Raw genomic sequence first — 22,092 nt, forward strand, 5'->3', positions numbered from 1 at the left:
AAAAAAAAAAAAAAAAAAAAAAAATAACATCTAGTATAATATTTGGTATGTGGAGATCATAAATATTTGTTCAATGAATTCTACTTAATTTAATTTGATACCTTTCCAAAGTCTGAAGAAGAGTTATGTAATTGAATATTTAAGTCCAGATTCATATATTCTTTAAGAAAATATTTATAACAATAATGGCAATGTTCTAAATTTTAGTGTTTTCTTATTTTAAAGTTATCTTGGATGTTAGTTCATTTTCTCTCAATGACCTTCTGATGTAGGAGATGTAAAATTTTAGCTCCTCCTTTGGTTGGGTTGGATGGAGGAACTGAAGAACAGAGAGATAAATGACTTGCCCAAGGCCACCCAGTATGTCAGCTGTAAGGTCACTCAGATTTCCCAACTTTCAGTCTAGAGCTCTTTTCACTATACTTTGCTGTTGTTAAAACGACTTGTCTATTTAAGAACATCTGACACATTAAGGAGTCAAATTTGCAGATGTAGTAAATATTACAAGACTATAAAAATACAATAGATTTTCAACCTGTTTTAACATAAAGCCCTAAAGAAGATATCACCTTTATTCTCAGATGAATAGTATCATACTCATGATGTTATTACTTTGAAACAAAAGCATCAATGAAGAGTCTAATATATGGGTACTACAAGAAGTTTTTTAAAAGGTGTACATATATCTAAGACCAAAAATAAAAATACTGCAAGCCTAAAATCCTGGTCTGTTAATGTCACTCTTATTTTCCCAGTTTCACCAGTCTTGAAACTTACATGTGAAAGTATTCATGTCCCTACTAATAAAGCAATGCTAATATATGTTAGCTGAATGTACCCTCTACCGAGCCCCAATTCAAATCATCACGTTCCAGCAATTTCATCTCCCTAGCCAATGCTCATGTTTATCCCCTTCTTCCCATTTATTTAGCCACTTGGATCTGAACCTCATCATCTGTCAAAATTATTGCAACAGCTTCCTATAAATCCTCCTAACTTTTCATTTCTATTTTTCAATTCATAAGATAGCCCACTATTACTCTTTCAACAATATTTCTCTGATGACATCACTTCTTTGCTCAAAAACTTCAATGCCCACTCCCATTTGAAAATGGAATTAGAATAATCTAGCATGATGAGCAAATAGTTAACATTCAATATCAAAATAAATTTGAGGGTGTTTACTAACCTGTCTTTCCACTCTACCCTACATTCCCTACAAAATGTCCCCACAAAATACATGTCAGCCCTTATTCCCTAAACACATCCATATTTGCCTCTTTCATTCTTGCTCTTTCAGGACAATGCTTAACACATGGTAGGCATGTAATAAATACTTAGAGAATGAATAATCTCCTAATGTCTGCCATTAAATTTTACCAATCATTCAAGAAGTCAAGATTTGCATACCATCTCTATAAAACCTTTCTTGATCCAACCCTACCAGTGGAACATGACCCTACTTCTCCTTCCTTTGCACTGCTAGAGCACTTTAACTGTACCTCTTTAAAAGCACTTAACAGAGCACAAGGCTGCTAGTGTACTTTTTTAATCCAAAAGATAGGAATAATTCTTTATGTCTTTCTATCCCTTGTAGCACCCAGTAGACTGCCTGAGATCAAAGCTCAGCTTTATTCACTGCTGGTTTTAACACCCTGCAATATTCAAGTATGAGGAGAATTTAATAAACTGCCCCAAATTAATTACATTAAATAATTTTTGTTATAAGAACCAGAAATAAGGTTTGTCATACATTTTAAAAACTCCACTAACTTTCAATAAAATTAACTCTAGGACCAGAGCAGCTACAGCCTAGATCATAATTGTCTTCTAGTTTAACTTGAGATGATTTAGTAAAATAAGATAACGAAGCGTAAGAAGACTCTAACACTCTTCCTTTCAACAAAAGGGCTAACTTGCGGGCTTCCCTGGTGGCGCAGTGGTTGAGAGTCCGCCTGCCGATGCAGGGGACACGGGTTCGTGCCCCAGTCCGGGAAGATCCCACAGGCCACGGAGAGGCTGGGCCCATGAGCCATGGCCGCTGAGCCTGTGCGTCTGGAGTCTGTGCTCCGCAACGGGAGAGGCCACAGCAGTGAGAGGCCCGCGTACCGCAAAAAAAAAAAACAAAAAAAACAAGGGCTAACTTGCTCATCTATAAATGAGGGTACTGGGTTCAGAAGATAATTTCCAGAACAAAGATAAGTGAAGTCACGTAGAAAGCAGGGAAAGGGAAAACAGTGACCAGGTTTCACAGTGAGGGCTTCTAGACTTAATGAATACAACCTATCTGCACACGGCAATAGAGAAGCTAAAAAAATCCTTAAAATAAAACCTACAGAGCAATATATATGAGTTGGAAAAAAGCTCCTAAATTGTTTCTGTTAGGACAGTTACAAGTTCTCTACCTCCCTGAGACAAGTCTTTATACAGAGTATGAATACTGAATTAGTATTGCTTAAATTCATGAAGATTTACTGTACTACCTGGCTCTGTAGTTAAACAAAACATCACTGAGTTACCAGAATGAAAAAATTTAGTTATAGAAAACCAAGGTTAGATAATAGGAGGATGAAAACAGAATTTTACCTGTGTTCTGCCGCTGGAACAGAATAGCCTGGAACAGGATCTTTCGTTCCATAGTATTTTTTAATTAAAGCAATTCCTGCTACTGTATCTGTTCCTTTGAAGTTAACCAAATGAGCAGATGCTCCTATGCCAGCAGTCTGGAAAATAAACCACAAACCAAAATCCAAAAAAAGAAAAAGAAAAGACCCATACTTGAGGTATAGAGCATAGCCCCCAAAGCAATTATTGTCTTTAGTTATTCTTAAAGAGATATTTAACTATTATCAGAGATAATAGTTTCTTATGACAAAGATCCAGTTTTTCCTAAATATTTAAGGATTCAACTGTTACCTCCTCAAAGAGACCTATTTAATAGCGATCCACCCCCACTTCCCATCACCTCCTTTTCCCTTACTCTGCCTTGGCTTCCCTGTAGCATTATCTGACATCTGCTAGTATTTATTTTATCTGTTTATCCATCTATCCATCCATCCATCCAATATGTAAAGGACAAGGATGTTTACTGAAGGCTGTATTTCAGGTATTTCTAAAATAGGCTAACACATCTTAGGTATTTAATGTATATCTCTGACTGAATCTCTGGAATTTCAAAATGTGGCCTACTTAGAAGCGAGATCAATCCCAGTAACTTCCCAAAAACTTTACAGTGGTAACCGTAACCTAACCGACAATCCACATTTTATTAATTGAAGTTCACTTCAGTTTCTTACCTCTTGGGAAGAGACTCCTCTGTAGCCAAAATCATGTAACTTGTACTCCAGACCATCTAAGTTACCAGACGTTTCTAACAAATACTTGGCCAATATTTTCTTCTGCTCTCTAGAATTTGTGGCCACTGTGATTGGATACCAGGACTGAACAAGAATAGTCTGTAGTAATAAAATCAACCACAAACATTAATACATAAAAAATTGGGTTCTTTCTGAGGAAAATCCTAGCTTTCTCTGGAGGTATGTCCTGGACTTCCATACTACTAGAAATACCAATTGGACATTTCAACTGTATGGCAGGACGCCTACCACATGCATTTCAGATACAGTGCCGAGCTCAGCTCTCAAATCCGCAACACAGAGGATAAGCAAACTCGGTCCTTAACAGTAAAGAATGTCAAATTACCTATTTTCCATCCAAAGCTCCAAAGAAGCAAATAATATTTAGAATATTCATCTGTGATGAAGGACCAATGTATTTTTTTATTTTCAATCTACTGTGGACCAATAGTTTTATAAAATATACTCACACTTGGATGTTGAGGCAATTGCCATCAAAGTTTCTAAACGCTTATCCTTGATTTCTGTATTTAATGTGGACCTGCATCAAAGAGTTCATGGACCAGTACTGGTCCTTGGACTACATCTTAAATAGTCTACATCTAAAGAAGTTATTTATTTACTCCTCTAGGTAGTACTGGATCTAATTTTTCCTTGGATCTAACATGACTACTGGTAGGTTATGTACTTGAGGTATTTTTGTGTAGCACTAGACAATTCTATTCATTGAGCTATGCTTTATGTCCTTGGCTTTTATCAAAAGTCATTATAAGAGAGCCACATGAAACACTTCTGCATATGCTATAAACTTGTGAGGTCGCTGTCTTTTTTGTAACTCAGTTCCTATTACACAGGTTCCCAAGTGAGGAAATGAAAGAATTGCTGGGTTCCTACTTTCTGCTAAGAACTGTCCCTTGCTTTCCCTTTTTTCCTTGGCTGCCAGGAAACTCCAAAGAAAGTCTGATGCTTAATCACAGCAACTATACTAATTATTATAGCTTAGGAGTTCACTCCTCCAATCTAGGATCAAAATTTTCTATCTTTTATTTTGTAAACCAGATAGTCTGCTATTATAAGCAGCTTCAAATTTGTTTTAGAAAGAGCTGCTAAGATGACAACAACATCTGTGCTCACTCAAAAAGCTATCTGCTTCCTTAATTAAATTTTGCAAAACAATCTTTTACTGAATACCAGCTAAGTGACCAATAAATAAAATAAGTAAAAACAAACAAAAAGATTATTTAACCTTGGACTTCCCAACTCAGCCACCTAAGAAAAACTGCAGCATTGGATTCCTATGATTGATTAACTATGGCTCCAAATTCTTTGCAGCTCCTCCCATCAAGAGATGGAATCTATCTCTTCATCCCTTGATTCTGAGCTATCCTTTTGATTTGCTTTTGACCAACAGAATGTAGCAGAAGCCATATTTATGACTTCCAAGCTTCTGTTTCAAGAGGTTTTATAGCTTCTACTCTCATTTTCTTAGAACCTCGAGACTGCTGTGTTATAAAGAAGCCTAAGTCATGAAAAGAGGTCCAGCAGTCCCAGTTACCTGAGCTGAGGCCCAGACATGGGAGTGAGGCCATTTCAGACTGTTTTATCCGAGCTGAACCCTCAGCTGAACGCAGACTCATATAAGTCCAAGCAAGACCAGCAGAGAATCATCCAGTCAACCACAGAATCATGAGAAATAGCAGTTGTTTTATTTTGGGGTAGTTTGTTACATAACAGTAGAAAACTGACGCAACTCCTAACTTGAACTCTATGACAAATCACCTCTGTCTAAGCATTCCGCTCCTGAAATTATTCTTTCGTAATTTCAGTGATTCCATTGCCAGTGCCCATGATTATCCCGCTTCTAGTCTTTAGCTTCTCTGACTTACTCTTTATACTGCACTGGTTATCCTTCTAAAGTTAAGAGTTTTATTCAGGTTTTGCCATTCCTTAAAATTCCTTTAATGGCTATCGTCCACAGAGGAAGACGGCCAATTCGTGTTGAAATTTGAGAGCTTTTACAAACTTGCCTTGTTTACCATCTAAAGATTTATCCCTTATGGTATTTTCCACTTTTATGCTATAGTCTTCCCTTGGGCTACTTGCCATTCTAAGAATACCTCACCTTTTCCTGTCCCTTATTAAAAGCTTGTTTTCCACTTCATGATATTCTTAGACAGAATTCCCTATTTTTGCTACCAATTCAGCATTCTTACATTAGTGGTTAGTTAAGAATAAATTGCTCCTCCTCCAAAGGCTCTTAAGTAAGACATAACTTACTCTAATTTCTGTGCCCAGCATTTTTTGGGTATGTAACTGTAATCAATACTCATTTGCTGAATTTAATTCAATCAACTCTCACATTTTTAACTTAGACTGATATTATCTAGTATGAGAAAGATAGAAAACATAATGTGAAAAACTCTAGTTGAGTTATAAAGGTAGAAGATTGACCTTACCCCTCGAAAAATGCCAGGGAAGGAGAGAAATAACTATGAGACACAGTGATCCTTCACATCACCATTTCCTTTTCATAGTCCAACAAAATCAGCTTAAATTATACTCTTAATAAAATCACTCCCCTTTAAAAAAGATCACTGTAGGTGTAAGCAAGGGAAAAAAAGGCAAGTTAGTTTGGGTTAATTCAAGGTCTAACAAAGTGGCCTTGTTGGAAACTTCTGCAAAACAGCAATTTGCCCACACAAATCAAGATAAAATTTTTAGCTGAAAACTAAGACTAAAGTAAATGAACCTGCAAATTTTATTTAAGAAGTGTTCATTATAACGTCACTGTCCAGGATAAGGAATTTTAAAGAATAAGAAATGGTGTGGTATAGTAGAAAGGGGACTGGACCTAACACTGTTAACTAGCCCGTTCACCTCTCAGGGCTCAATTTCCTCATCTGTGAAATGAGGGCATTTGATCAATGTAATACTTTTAAAGTCATCTTTTCTTTTTAACAGCAAAAAGGTATTGTTTTGTTTTTTTGGTTGGAAGAAACCGTTAAGTTTAGCCCAATATGCTCATTCTTCAGCCCCTCATAAGTCTGAGACACCTCTGAAGAACACTTAGGCTCTCTTAAACATGTTTTGAAATCTGATTTGAGGGCTAAGGTTTCTTCTAGCACCGATACTGAAATTGATAAAGCAATTCAATAATTTTAGTGGATTTTAAAATTCAGTGTACAGTGAATCAAAGAATGTTATTAATAACTTTGCACCGGGAATTCCCTGGCGGTCCAGTGATTAGGACTCAGCGCTTTCACTGCCCGGGTTCAATCCCTGGTCAAGGAACTAAGATGCAGCAAGCTGCGCAGTGTGGCCAAAAAAACCCACAAAAAAACACCACACACACACACACACACACACACACAAACTTTACACATACTGGCAAAGGGAACTGGAAGGAATACTACTTAGTACTGTTATTTAAAATGTTTTAAATCAAGGATTTCCGGAAGAAAATCTCAAGTTTTTAAATAACAAGTTTGTTGGATCTGGTAACAGATTCCATTTATGAGGTGGTAGACTTGGGCTGGAGACGGATAAGAGGAAGATGAACCTCCTCTAACCCCACACAGAAACCCACGAAAGAGGCAAAGTGACTCTGAGAAAGCGGCTTCTGGAGACTTGGTATTTAGATTACACACAGTTTTTTATAAAACATAGGATCTATCACAAAGGGATTGTTTCAGAACATACACTTTTGTGCCTTAGATAAAAATACCTACCAAGGAATGAAATTATTTAAATAATATACATTAGAATAGGAGGTAAACTCAATAAACAAATGAAAACAGGGAATTTTTTTTTCTTCAAAATCTAACAGTCTCATATTGGATTTTATGTTTAATAATTTTTAAACTAAAAATATTTTCATGTTTGCTAACAAACTGCTGCTAAGATGGCCATATATAAACTTTTTTACTTTATGGTTTTTTATAGTGAAATACACCAAAATAAAGATTATTAAAACAGGTAGTTAAAAAAAACCTTTTTTTAAGGCTAGTGTTTTTCACTTTCTTAAGAGGATAAAGTAAAACATACATGAAAAGCAAGGCAGACTTGGAACTAGTTCTCTGCTGAACATCTGCTTTATGAAACTCCAATTCAACACAGGGGAAGAGTACTTATTGACTAAATCCTCAATCAGAAAACTAAAAAGAAAAAAAAGTGAAGAAAGGTGATTCACAAATGATGATCTTCAAAATAAGATTTATCTGTTTGGGATCTTTTGGCACTGAGCGTAAAGGATACACTAGATGATGCGGTTCAGAGCTATTCTACTCTTTATAATGCCTTCCCCTCAAAATAAAATACCTGCCAGTAAAATAGCATGAGAACTGTTAATAATATGTTTCCTTTTACTCTGAGTTTATGAGTTAATTCAAAGTTTTAAGACATAGCAGTAAACTATCTTAAATCTTTACTTTAGTTAATTGTTCACTGTTTCAGAGCCTGTTAGGCTATTATTAATTGATGGTCCACCCAGAGTCTAAAAAGAAAGCTTTAAATTTCCTGTCGACTTAGCAAAAATGTATTTCAAAAATATTCCTGACCTCTTACTTTTTCTAAACTTTTTCCAGTCTTTATAAATGAACCTCAAATGTATTATTTTATAATACAACAACAAATTAGTTTAACCAATACATTAATAAGACAAAAAGTACCAAGCACTAAGTAAACACCTCTCAGATAGTGGGGTGACATTATTCTATTGTTACTTCCTAGGATATTTCCTCTTATAGATAAAAATCTAAGCTATTGATAATCAAATTAGATTATTAATATCAAAGCGACGAGGCTGTGAAAACATGATTGCTTAAGTATAGATACCAGGAAAGCAAACAAAGCCTTGTAATATAAACTCACAGCCTATAATGTACTCTCCTTTTGAGATTAGAAATGAAAAGCATCAGTGAATCTTGAATATATTTAAATGAGAAATACCAGGTGGTAGAGTCTAGGCCCTACACTGATTAGGTAAGAATAAAGAAAACAGTTACTAAGAAGTTGAACAAAATTCTTTTAGTCTAACTGGAACAGAACAGCCATAAAATGTCTTAAGTTACTAAAAATACACCTGTGCTGTTTTTGTAATCTTTCTCTATGATGGTATATATTTAGGATTCCAAGAAATAAGATGGAGGCCAACTGAGCTTTAACAGTAATAATTCTTTACAATTTGATTTTAAAATCTCAGAAGACTAGGTTTTACTGGAAGGAAACTTAAAGATTATTTAGTCCAACTGTCATTTTATAGGTGAGGAAATTGAGGCCTGGAAAGGTTTAGTAAATTTTAGGAGGTTACATAACTTTATTGGTAGCATTTTTTAAACTAGAATCCCAGTTGAATGGTTTTTACATCTACAATTAATGTTAAGTAAAAGTGAAAAGCAAAACAAAACAAAACAATTCACCTCAATCCAATTTGTAAGCCAGTAACACTCTGGATCTGTATTTTCCACTGTGAAGAGAACATTTCCTCTGGGAATGACAGAGCCCTCAGGAACAGCTTTTACTTCTATTGGAAGATGCCCATCATATTTCTGGTAAGAGACAATAATGAAATTATTAATTCAACAGGTGGTATGCCATTACCTGTTTAAATAAGGTTCTTTATATTTTACAGAAGCTAAACTTACTCTCATAGAAATTGCAATTGTAGATCTTATTATATTGCTAGTAATCTGGTCAGAATATCCTTATCCTCCTGAAATAAAATTAGCTAAAATGATTACCAGTTTAGTACTAGCATTAATTTTTAAATTTCACGCTGTAAAAGTACTTCTGCTAAGAAAATTTGTCACTTGAAGAGAATTTCAAACTGATTTCAAAACAAAAAAGTTGTTTTCCTATTCTTTCCAAAAAAAAGAGTTTATTCCAGCATATTCTAAGAGCACTATCTTTCTTCTAAGTAGGTCATTTTCATAAAAGAAAGGCTAAAGACTGAAAGATAAAATAATGGGCTGCTATTAGAGAGCACAACAAAATGAACAAAAAAGAAAAAAAGAGCACTCCTTGCCAGTAGAAGAATCTTAAATAGGTTTTCTCTATACTGGTAGTAGACCTGATACCATTTTGGTAGTAGACAGACCAATCATAAGTATACTTTCTAGAGCTTTGGCAGTCAATATCCAAGTGCAACAATTCTCTCCCAAATTAGGCTGAGGATATAGTGGCTACATGGTATGTTACTAGATATTTAATTACGCCTCCCCCTTTTTAAAGTTAAAAGCTGTGGCTAACTTTTGGCTAGTAAGGTTTATTTATGTGATTTGGGACAAGGTAACTAGATTAAAAGAAAAATCATGTTACAGCAGAAAGAATAATGCCTTAAAATCCTAGCTTGGATGCAAAAGCAGGTAGGAAACTGTGGGCAAGTCATTTAGAATCGCAAGGTCTCAGACTCCATGCTTGTAAAAGGGGTTACACAAGATTATCTCTAGGGAATCTATGAATCCCTAAGTTTCTCTGAATATAAAATAAAAAGGTTTACCACCCTGACCACTGAGAATTCTATTACTAAGCACAGCACTTAACTTACCTATAACTATAATCCTCACAACAAACCAAATGGGTTAAGTGTCAACCAAATGAGTTAGCCAACATAACCAAAATATGTTAGCCAACATATTTTACTGACCTTACTCAAGATATGGGAAAACTAGCAGCGTGCTTATTCAACTTCTTCAAAGACCAATAATTACCAAACAGTAAAATTCAATATTACGATAGAGGCAGGAAAGTTAAAGTATTTCTAATTACTTTGTTTTTGATAGTTTACAATGAAAAAGACATTCATTTTAAAGATAATGAACACTTAACATAGCAAGATGCCAACAGATCCCATTCCCAACCTATCTTTGTAACAGAGAAAACCACCAGGGGACATTCAACACTTATGACTCAATTCCCATGTCTTCGGATGCCCAAAAGTTTAAGCAAGGAATCCAAACATGTTAGGTAGGAATATTACAGTACAATAAAAGATGAAAATTAACTTCATAGATTTGCACCAAACCATTCTTCTAACTATTCAGTAAGGGAAACGTCCTAGAAGTATTGCATAGTGACAGACTCACAGCATCTATTTTCTTAGATAATGTACAGTCCAGAAAATAGGCTTAAAATTTCAAATTGCCAAATAATCATGCTCTTTCTTAATTATAATGTATTTTCAAAGAAAGGATTAAATTACCTTTCTGAAAAATGTTATTTAAACTGTAATACATATTACAACAAATTACTTAGATATGCTATAGATTTTATATACTAATGATGTGCTACCAGGAAAAAAAAATTAAACATTAACTTTTCACAAGAATGTCTTAATAGCCATTATATTTATAGGGTCACAGACAGAAAAGAGTTATAATTACAGTTGACCCTAGTACAATGCTTGTGTTAGAGGCACCCACCCTCCTCTGCACAGTCAAAAATCCATGTATAACTTATGGTCAGCCCTCTGTAACTGTGGTTCCTCTGTATCTGTGATTTTGCATCTGCGGATTCAACCAACTGAAGGTTGTGTAGTACTGCAGTATCTACTATTGACAAAACTCCACATGTACATGGACCCATGCAATTCAAACCTGTGTTGTTCAAGGTTTGAATACCTGTGTTGTGTACAGTCTAATCTTCTGTTCAAATTCCATGGCAAGAAATTCTGAACTAAAAGCAAAACCAAAATACATAGGTCAAAACATGAAACTAGTTTTTACCTCAAGAATGTAGTTCCATCCCTTTTCATTAAAGACATCGTCTTGGAAATGCTCTTTGTACACCTCTTTGGCTTCCTGGATCTTCTCTTTGGTCACTACTTTACCTAAAAAAATAAACATCTCCTGTTTACATTTCTAAAGGCATGCTGTGAGTTGCCCAGTTGTCACAGGATTAATGTCTCTAGCTATTTCGCCCATTCTGTGGATTAAAAAAATAAGAACTGAGGTTAAATGATTCACCCAGAGTCAAGAGCAGAGTCAGAAAAGGAATCTGCACTTCTAACCACTCACTCTAAGCATAAATGTTAATTTCTTATTTGAAAAGCAAATTTGCAATAGAAGAGATTATTACATGTATAGTATTTTTAAAAAATCACAGTAATAAATTAACTTCTGGGAGATTTTTAAAAAATCTCTATTAATTTATACAGTCTTCAGATTTGAGAGTAAGCTTTTGATAGTTGGCTTTCCAGGTGAATCTGCTCACTTTATTCATAAAGGATGTCTTTGGAGCTGATAATCCAATAATTTTTACAATGCCTAAGTTTTTGCCCCCCAAATACACTTTTAGCTAACTTTATCTGTAAAATGAAGATAATAGTAGAGTACCTACTTTTAGAGTGGTTGTGAGGACGAAATGAGTTAAGAAATCTGAATTAAAGCACTTAGAATAATGCTGGCCTATAACACACAATATATTTTAGCTGTAATTAATAATAAATAACATTTTATAAAGTTTTTAAGCTGTAGAAAATTGAAGTGTGACATTAGTCTTTGGTAACTTTCTCTATCGCTAGTAAACTCATTTAAAATATCTTGGGTAATCTTGTTGCAGTGAAGTACTTTGGATATCCAAGTAGGTTTTCAATAGTATAACATATCTGAACTATCTGATCTTCAAATTGCCAAGGTTATAGAAAAACATCATTATCTGTATAAAATTCAAGTTATTCTGCATTCAATTCTGAGATTACTTTTGTTTGAAAAGGTTAGAAATGAAATTTTCCAAAATGTATAAAAACCTTGGGCACTGTTTCCCCCCCCAAATACCATTACAAAATAAGACTAGAAATGGACTTTCAAATAAGAAAGCACAGAAATTATTTCAGGGATTTTTTTCTTCTTTAAAATGCGTTTGAGGGACCTCCCTAGTGGTCCAGTTGTTAAGACTCTGCCTTCCAATGCAGGACGCAAGGGTTCGATCCCTGGTCTGGGAACTAAGATCCCACATGCTGTGGGGTGTGGCCAAAAACTTAAAAAAAAATGCATTTGAGAGTAAATCCACCGTTACAGGTAGTTTTGAAAAATAGGCCTTTAAGGTAAAACTGACTAGCAAAACATATTCTAATTATAATTGCTACCACAATTCAAAATGAGTTCCCAGGTCAGTAACAAATCCTTTATTTTGAATTAATGACTAAAGTCTATTAACAAACCAGACTAGCCTCAGAAAATTATTCACTTTTCTAAATTTATTCTCAATCTTACTAGTTTCAGAAAATCTTTGTCATATTTAGAACACCAAGCACATACGTCAAATTATAAAATTTAATGCTTTCAAATTAAAAGATTTCTAAAAATTCCAAAACAACCCCTAAAATAGTTAGGGTAATTAAATAAATATCAAACTAGGACTTCCCTGGTGGCACAGTGGTTAAGAACCCGCCTGCCAAGGCAGGGTACACGGGTTCAAGCCCTGGACCGGGAAGATCCCACATGCCGTGGAGCAACGAAGCCCATGCGCCACAACTACTGAGCCTGCGCTCTAGAGCCCGTGAGCCACAACTACTGAAGCCCGCGCGCCTAGAGCCCGTGCTCCACAACAAGAGAAGTCACCGCAATGAGAAGCCCGCGCACCGCAACAAAGAGTAGCCCCCACTCGCCACAACTGGAGAAAGCCTGCATGTAGTAATGAAGACCTGATGCAGCCAAAAATAAATTAAAAAATCAAAATTAGACTATTCAAAAAGGTACTTAAAATAATACAACAATATAGGAGGAAAACTATGATGAGGTATATAAAAGCAGTGTTTTAAACATATTAGGAAAAACAATACCTTTTAAGTACTTATTAAGAATGTACTGCAACCCATAAAATACTGTTTCCTCATATTTCACCTTCCTTATTTTGGAGTTTTCTGTCTTCTTTTCACGGCATTCAAAGTAGGAATAAACTTTGCTTGTGTTGGGTGGGTACTGTTTATAGTGAGTAACCTATATGAAAGAGAAAATACCTGAATTAGAAAATACCAGAAGAATAGAATGTAAATTATGATAAAAAGGGCTTGAAATTATTTAAAACCAGAGAAACTATACTTATTTGCTATTGATCAGCTTCTTCTCCTGGCTATAAGGAATAAAAAGTAAGTATCATGCTTATTAAGATACTTTTAACAGTTCAGTATCTTAAATTCAAAACCGCAGGAGAGTATTAAATTTTATAAACAAACGGACTGAACTTAAGGAAGTACAAGGCCTCTAAACTGGACACTTGGAAGAAAAATACCAAGAAAGATCTCATTTACTCTTGGGGAACAGCCTTCATTCGGGAAAGAAAAGCAGCTGCCTGGGGGGCAAACACATGATATAAAAGAATGAACTGAAAGCAGAATTTGGTACTGTTACTATTTAAGTGTGGAACTCTTGACAAGTCAATAGTCAACGACTTCTCACGACTCTGCTTCATCTGTATAATAAGGTACTGAAAATGACCCCTTCTAGTCTTCATAATGACACTGTGAAAACCTGGATGAAAGCAATAGCAGCAGCAGTGGAAAAAATGCCTATCCAATGCAACATCAAATCCTTATGAATTTAAAGATACGAAGAGGCATTATCACAACTTTCTTTTCCATGAATTTGGGTAAGAGCCGCTGTTGAAAATTTTTCTGTTTTTGTTTTAAGAAAAAAAAAGTGTTCATTATAATTTGAATTTTATTATATTTTAATATGGTTACAACATTTTTCCAATAAAAAATAGCTGGAAGAATAGTGTGTATTTTCCCATTTGAAAGAAGAGGAATAATAATGTCTTAAAGCTTAAGGATAGGGTGGTGAGTCAGGATAATGGTGGAATAAAATCTTTGCAGACCAAGTTTCATGGATGACCACTGTGAACTTAAACCATTTTTTCTGTTTAGCTCTGATCTCAAGTTTAGGAAAACTAATGTGTTCCTTGTTTGGCTGCACAATCTCAATCCTAGTAAAACTTGGTCTTAACCTAAAGAAACTTTGTGGCTTTGTACAAAAATTCTAAAACGAATACAGAGAGAGAAAAAACAAGTCACAAGTGTTTAAAATATGTTTCCTTTCTAATAGAAGCAAATTGCAACTCTATAAAAATAGCACCCTGATGCAGCTCATAGGTAATCTTGGAGGTGAAGCTTTATGTTAATATGTGGTTTGATTGCCTAAGTCAGGTAAGAGAGCTGGAACTTTCTGTTTTGCTCAGGTACACATATCTATATACTACAAGGAATACGGAGGCCTCATCAAAACCTACAAGTATATGTCAGTTTTTTAAAAGTCAGAACACAGGGACTGATACCAGTGTAAGTTTAAGATTTAAGAAGTAGCTAAGTGAAATAGCTAATACAGAATCCAGATCACTTAAGTCCACTAGCTGATTCACTAAAATGCAAAAACATGCATATATATGAACGATACCATAGTAATAAATGACTACTACTTTAACTACTTAAGAAGCTGATTAGAAAAAGATATCACCACTTGAAAATGTACCCAAGATGTATATAAAAACGAAAATGTCCAGTTTATAATCTAAATAACTCCAATTCCCTTAGTGGGAATAAGCAGTGAGGTGGAAGAAAAGTCAACCACGATGAAGTAAAATTTGAATAAAGTCAGATTCATAGCTGTGTCTCAACAGTTACGTTTGACCTTCTTTACAGTTCAGATACTTAATGGTGCATCTTTATAAATTTACTTTTCTTGTATCAGATTTAAAAATATTAGAAGGCAAATGAATTATTTTCATCTTCTGAGTAGACCAAGCAGCCAAAAGCTGAATGGAAACTGTCCCTAAGCCATTTAACTCCATCTTGGTCTAAAAGTATATTAAAAATTTTCCATCATACAAATACAGTTCCTGTTCAGGACAATAATTAAATATGTTTATAATTTTAAAGCTTCAGTTGTATTCTTTAATTATGGTACTTAAAACCCTTGCATAAATATTCAGAATGCCTCTCTGAAAACAAACGTTATTAAAAATACAAAATTGTCTAGGCTTAATTAGAAATGAAGTATGACTTCTAAAATCTTTGGAGAAACTTAAGAAAACTGTTTCAGAATTTAGCTAAAGAATCTAAGTCAGGTAAGGCAAACTCTCTGGCAATTAACTATGAAACATAATTTACTATCAACCACCTACTCACACCCAATATGTTTAAAGAGGAATAAAATAGTATTATTCAAATCTATTTATATTGGCATACACACATCGTTTTAATGGGAAAAAATTTTAAACAGAGCTTCTTAGTAAATATTTTCTAAGAATATAGCCAATAGATAATTTTAGTTTTGCTAGGTTTACTGTCCTCTTCATTTTACTTTCTGCTAAACTTATCACCCTGAGTCCCCTGGAACTTTCACCAGAAAATGAGATGATATAGCAGAAATACAAATCAATAAATTGTCATTTTATAAATAGTTCCTGCATTCACAAATATATAGTCTGTACCAACTGTGTATCAGGCCCTGCTTCAGATGCTGAGGATGGGGAAGTAAAATAGACCGACTAGTTCTTCCTCCCATAGGGCAGTGAGGGCTGAGAGATCATAAACAAAATAATTTGAGCTAGATGGATGCTATGAAAAATTAAAAGAAAATGATGGACTAGAAGGGGCCTGGGAGACTAAAGAGGAGGCCAAGAAGGCTTCTCTGAGATAGTAACATATGAACAAGATTTAATGACGAGGAAATAGGAAATATCTTGACTTCAGGGACGGAAGAGAATGAAGACCACTGCGGCTGGTGCTTAGAGAATGGGGAGGAGGCACATGGTAAGGTCAGAGAGAGAGATGCACGGACAAGATTATGTAAGGCTCACAGGCTACCAAGGAGGCTGAATTTTACCTGAAGTGCAGTGGGAAGCCATTAGCATGCTTTAAGCCGGAGTGAATATGATCTGATTCACATCTGACAAGGATCAGTTTGGCAGAGATGGAGAATGGATTATGGGGTGACCAGAGTGGACACAGAGCATTAAGAGGCTACTGCCAAAGACTCGGTTAGGTGAGAGACTGGCTCAGTATCTTTGGAGAAGTAGGATGATAGATTAGATTTGGGAATAAAGAGGGGAAGGAATTAAGGATGTCTCCTAGATTTTTGGCTTGAGCAACTGAGTGAATAATGGTGCCATTTACTGAGATGGGGAAAGCCATGGAAGGACTGGGTAGGGAAATCAAGAGCTTAGTTTTAAATATGTTAAGTAAACACTAACAAAAAAATTCATAATATTCAAAATTAAAGTGACCTGCCAAAAGGGAGCCCTTAAATCATGTTGTTTTTCAGCACTGCTTTGACTTACATCACTAGAGAAAATAGTTGTACAATAAATTTAAAATTACTTAAAAGATGAAGAGAAAAAAACCAAATTTCTCATAATATCCTCAGCAAACATTACCCCTAAAAATGTTTCCTCAAGTGGCATAGCCTTCCTGCAACTAGCAGAGTACTGCCAGTACATAAATATATGTGTGGTAAAGAACAGAGGCACACAGGAAAATGTAGCTCTTCTAATAAAACTTAGTTTCACAGTTAGTTATGTGGTTGATTTACTTCATGAAAAAATAAGCTTCTAAAAACTGCAATCCCAGATATCCCTGTATAACAGTTCAAGAGAGGTATGAGAAATATTTAAGTTGCAAAGAATCTTTCTGTGAGAGCAAAGTATAATTTTCTCCTGAGCTCCTCTAGATTTCCCATAAGGGTGACGTGATATATTTCCAAGAGCTTTCCCCCTCACAATGGGATCACATGACCAAAGGCAACTACTACTAACCTCCTTTTACAGTTAATCACTAAGAAATAATCACAAGCCAACATTTTAACAGCACCATGTGTACGGAAGAGCACGTGGAATAACAGACCCAAAGTCACAAACTAAGCTATGTTACCTATGTAATATCTAAGGGCATTCATAAGAGGCACTTACATTGGCTAAGACTCTCTGCCTCTTCAAAGGTAATGTGCCAGAAACAGCAAAAATCATAACTGATTCTTTCTTCTTTTCAATATTATTCAAGATTTGTCAGGCCGCCCTGGACTTCTGTTGCCCCAGAAAATAATTCATTGCTATTTGGCTTTTGAAGTAATAATAACTTCAAAATACAACTTAAGGATTTTTGGATTACATTATTTTGGTGAAGGGGATAAATTGTAAAACCAGCCATTATCATCATGCTGCCTCTTCCCTTAAATCGGGCAGAGTTCCTGGCAACTTGTACCTTTTTTTGCCACACCTGTAAGAGAGGTTTCTTAAACTGACAAAAAGGATACCAGTTTCTGGTATTTTTGTTTTGCAAGATACTCTACAATCATTACTGACCTAACCCAATCTTCCTAGGAGGTATGTTCATAATTTACATGCAGGATTTTATTTCTGTTGCCTGGGTTTTTCCTATAATTTATAATATAAAACTTACTGGAAAAACTCTATCTTAAGAATGAACAGGTACTCTCTGACATACAAACTGCAGCAGGACCACGTGTCTCACAAGGCTTAGGCTGCTGCTGTGACCATACTTAAGTGCCTGTTCAGAAGCGGTGAAAGAGAAGCAACTATGAAAAATAGGAACAGCTCAGAGGAAGACACTGCGTAGCTAAAAGTCCAAGGCAGGACTAACTTGCCCATAAGATTCTCATCTATCCCCAAATCTTTTCCTCCAAAAAGCCCCAAATTAAGATTTGTTATTCCGCTACTAATGAGGAAGCAAGCTCTTTTTTAAAAAAAGCTAACTTGGGTGCTTAATCATCATCCATGAATTATACAGCCTCCTATAACTTTTCTAAAATCAACTTTCACCCATCTTAGATTGTAAGGGACATCGTTCGTATTTTATAATATCTACTAGGCCTCCAATATTTATTAAATTAATGCATGAAAATGTGCTGAGTTCTAGATAACCATTTTTAAATGACCTTTTGAGAAGCAACCCACACTGGACAGCACATTTCATAACATGTGATGTGGTTTAAACTGTAAATTGCTTAGGGATTACTTTCTTGTGCTATGCATTTTTTTTTCCAACTAGGGCTCAATTGACAACATCGTCCATTTTAATCTGCTAACAGGTAAAATGTTCAGAAATGTTAAAGGGATTCTCTGCTGTAGTTTGTTACAAACATTATCTACATAGGAGGGGAAGGAAGAATGGAACAGAAATGAATCTTTTAATGATCCGGTTATTCAGAAACTGATCAATGGCTATCCCAGAAATAAGTGAAAAAAAATGACCTGTCTCTTTTACAAAAAAACGTTCCAAATGCTTTTTAAGCACTGCAATGGCTAAGGCCAGCCCAAACGCACCTTTCTCTAGCTAGCTTAGCACAATGTAAATATAACACAGTAATTTTCCTTTAAACCATTTTGAAAACATAAATGGTTAACACTTACGATTAAGTGTCCTTTTCATTTGTAACAAGAACCCAGGATAAAAACAGAAGAAACAACCACATTTACCTATTTCCTTAGTTCATCAACATGTATAATAAAGTATGAGATTACAGAAATGAGTATGTATCTTAAATGCCTCTCCTTTGGCCCAAATTGTCCTGATCCCTCTGGAAAGGATACAAGTGAAAACAAAATTCCCACATGTTGCCATGGGCTTGGACACTATCCTATCTACTTGCAAACACCTTTCTCTAGTGCCTAGACAGCCAATTATCCTTGCTTCAGTTCTGGAAAAAATAAAAACAATATCCTGCTCTCTTCCACCAATACATGTAAAGCTGTTAGCTCCCTACTTTAACTGGCCAACAGTATGCAAGTACTGATAAGGATATGCATGTAACATTCTCATGTAATTTCCTAATAAAAGTGTAATTTCACTACTTCTAGACTCAAGATTACCATTTCTGTCTCCTCTTCATCTAAGAAGATAAAAAGCCGAAAATGCTAAAGAGGTTATAAGGACCACTAAAAGTGTAAGGAAAATGAAACTTAAACGACTAAATTGTGAGTGTGCAATACACTACTTATTTTACTGTACTGCTGTAAACCACCGGTAAAAAACGTATCATCCTGACTGAATCCTCTTGAGGGTCTTTTTTTTGTGGGGGAGGGAGGGAAATGAAATATCTTACGAAGATGATAATCTTCTTAAAAGGTTTTATATTCGAAAGGGGATAAAATACACCAGTCTGACTTGAAAATGTACAGGAATAAACTTTATTAAATAGATGCAAGTTCTGATAGTGCAGTTAAGTATGCCTTGCTAGCAGATTAGAAAACTTTAAGGTAACCACTCTTACCTTTCATCCCAGGAAACTGATGTTAAAGCAATTTACATTCCTTATATATAACGGCTAGAGGAACTACAAATGAAAGAAGCTTGCACACTGTTTTGTAATGTTTAAACCATTTTGAAAATATAAATGGTTAACACTTGTGTCCTTTTCATTTATAACAAGAACCCATGATAAAAACAGAAGAAACAACCACATTTACCTATTTCCTTAGTTTATCATTATGTAAAATAAAGTATGAGATTACAGAAATGAGTATCTATTTATTTAAATTTATTTATTGTATTTATTTATTTTTGGCTGTGTTGGGCCTTCGTTGCTGTGCGCGGGCTTCTTATTGCGGTGGCTTCTCTTGCTGCAGAGCACGGGCTCCAGGCGCACGGGCTTCAGCCGCTGTGGCTCATGGGCTCTAGAGCGCAGGCTCAGTAGTCGTGGCCCACGGGATTAGTTGCTCCGCTGCACGTGGGATCTTCCCGGACCAGGGCTCGAACCCATGTCCCCTGCATTGGCAGGCGGATTCTTAACCACTGTGCCACCGGGGAAGCCCTGAATATATACTTTAAACGTCTGTTTTGTTTTTTTAAAAGTTGGACCAATCAACCTCTGTTTACATTTCCCATTTTCAATAAAATAAGTTACTACATTAAAAAATCTGAAGATTATTTTAAAGATTTAGTTAAGGATAAAGTTCTAGAAAACTATGCATGAGACCATTCTAAAATCACTATTAAAAATACTCAAAACACTATAATTGAACTAAGAGACCACAAGAGGAGCACAAGTAAAAATATCCTTGATAGCACTATGATATCCTTGCAACTGTGTAGATTTCCACTTTAAAATTCCATTTAAAAGACCACTTGTTAAAGAAACTTGGTTCTACTTTAAATGATAACCCACCTAAATTATCATAAGTAGAATCTTAAACCAGCTGGGAAGGTAAGTTCAACAGAGAACTTAAGTAAAATGGGATTCTCCAAAATACTTTATTGGACTATTTAAGAAAAAACAAAAAGCAACAAAAACCACAACAAAAACCAAAATCTGAAAACATTATGCTTTAATCACTATATTCCAAACTACCATGCTGCTCAAGTAAAAATGAAAATTTATTCTGCGAAAGTGGAGTTTCCAGTCTGACATGTCATCTTTTAGGTGTCCTGGCTAACAAAGCTTGTTAGCAAAGTATAATCCAGTTTATTTCATATAATTTGGAAACTAGGGGAAAGGATATTTGCCGGATTTCTCTTTAATCACTTTTCCCTTTACTAATGTGTGTGAGTTTCAAATAAAATTAACGGGTCAGCTATACATGCAAGCGTCCAATAACCATAGTAAGAGAATGTTGCGTCGCTTCTCTCTCACCAAGTTCTCCAAGGTTAACTACAGTTCCTTTAACACCTCGTGTTTCACTTTCCTTTTCACAGATATCTCGCAGTAGTCCTAATGGAATAAGTGCAGATCGGCCTTTCCAAGAAGAGGTACGGAGCGTGAGTGATCACCAGGAGCAAGGGAGTCTGAAACGGAGCCCAGTGGAGTGGGACGGGGGATCCAGCCGGGCCACAGGCACAGGAACGTGGCTGGCTGCTCTGGCACCCCTACTAGGACTTCGCCCACCCGTTCCTCGGGAAGGGGCGTACCTGCCGGCTAAGGGGTGAGCGCGCTCGACTCAGCTCCGCGGGGGAAACCCCACTTCTCAAACCCGGCTCAGTCTTTCCACCGTGGAACCCCAGGGGCCGTTACCTAACTGACCCACTCCTCGAGCGAGCCCTCGCTCAGCCCGGCCCGGGGCCAAAAGGCCGTGCTCCTGCGGAAGGCGTGAGCTCGGCCAGTGACGCCCCAGCCACTCCGGCCGCCGGCCCGCTGAGCCGAGCTGAGACGCCCCGAGCCCCGGGCAGCGGGCGCGCGGCACCAGCTCGGGCCCGCCTCAGCCCCTCGCCGCGCCCCCCCACAACCACGCACCCACAGGCCCCGCCTCCTGCCGTCTATCCCTCCATCCCTCCTCCATCCCTCCTCCATCCGCCTCCTCCCCACTGCGGCGCCAGCCTCACCTGCCCCTAGTCGCCGCCGCCGCCGCGCCTTCCCTCGGGGCCGCCTCGCGCCACGACCCTAGCCCGGCCGCCCCTGCCCCGCAGCCTCGCGCTGGTCCCCGACGCGCCCTCTCTTCCTCCGTCACCTGCCCCCGCCCCGAGCTTCTACCTTGTACGAGTCGGTGGCCAGGAGGATGTTGAACTCGGCTTCTGCCGCAGCATTCATCTCGGGCCGGAGTGTAGGGGCCGCGCGCCGCGGGCGGCCCGGCGCGGCTGCGAGGAAGGAGAAAAATGGGCTTCACCGCGCTCCGTTGCTTAAGTCACCGCTCTGTCGGAGAGGGAGGGTGAGAGGAGGGGGAAACAGAGCCGGGAGGAGGGACCAGAAGAGGGCAGGCCTGGGAGCCGTGACGCGGCGGGGTAGGCGGCGCGCGCGCTAGCAGTCTAGGGACTCCGGCGGCCTCCTCACCCCCGGCTCCCCGCCCCCGCCCCATC

General features: G+C 37.0%; 1 protein-coding gene across 1 annotated transcript in view; it reads right to left on the bottom strand.

The window, feature by feature from the left end:
* The window catches only part of NAMPT (nicotinamide phosphoribosyltransferase), a 40,308-nt gene extending 18,216 nt beyond the window's left edge, over positions 1-22,092 (bottom strand). Inside the window, exons 1-6 of the mRNA XM_007453335.1 lie at positions 21,770-22,092; positions 13,135-13,291; positions 11,078-11,181; positions 8,774-8,902; positions 3,297-3,455; positions 2,587-2,723 (exon numbers count right to left, since the gene is read on the bottom strand). Of these exons, the coding sequence (XP_007453397.1) occupies positions 2,587-2,723; positions 3,297-3,455; positions 8,774-8,902; positions 11,078-11,181; positions 13,135-13,291; positions 21,770-21,826 (743 nt within the window). The 5' untranslated portion in view covers positions 21,827-22,092. The remainder of the gene's footprint in view (positions 1-2,586; positions 2,724-3,296; positions 3,456-8,773; positions 8,903-11,077; positions 11,182-13,134; positions 13,292-21,769) is intronic.

This window comes from Lipotes vexillifer, unplaced genomic scaffold, assembly GCF_000442215.2.
Source record: "Lipotes vexillifer unplaced genomic scaffold, Lipotes_vexillifer_v1.1 scaffold192, whole genome shotgun sequence".
Classification (NCBI taxonomy): domain Eukaryota; kingdom Metazoa; phylum Chordata; class Mammalia; order Artiodactyla; family Lipotidae; genus Lipotes; species Lipotes vexillifer.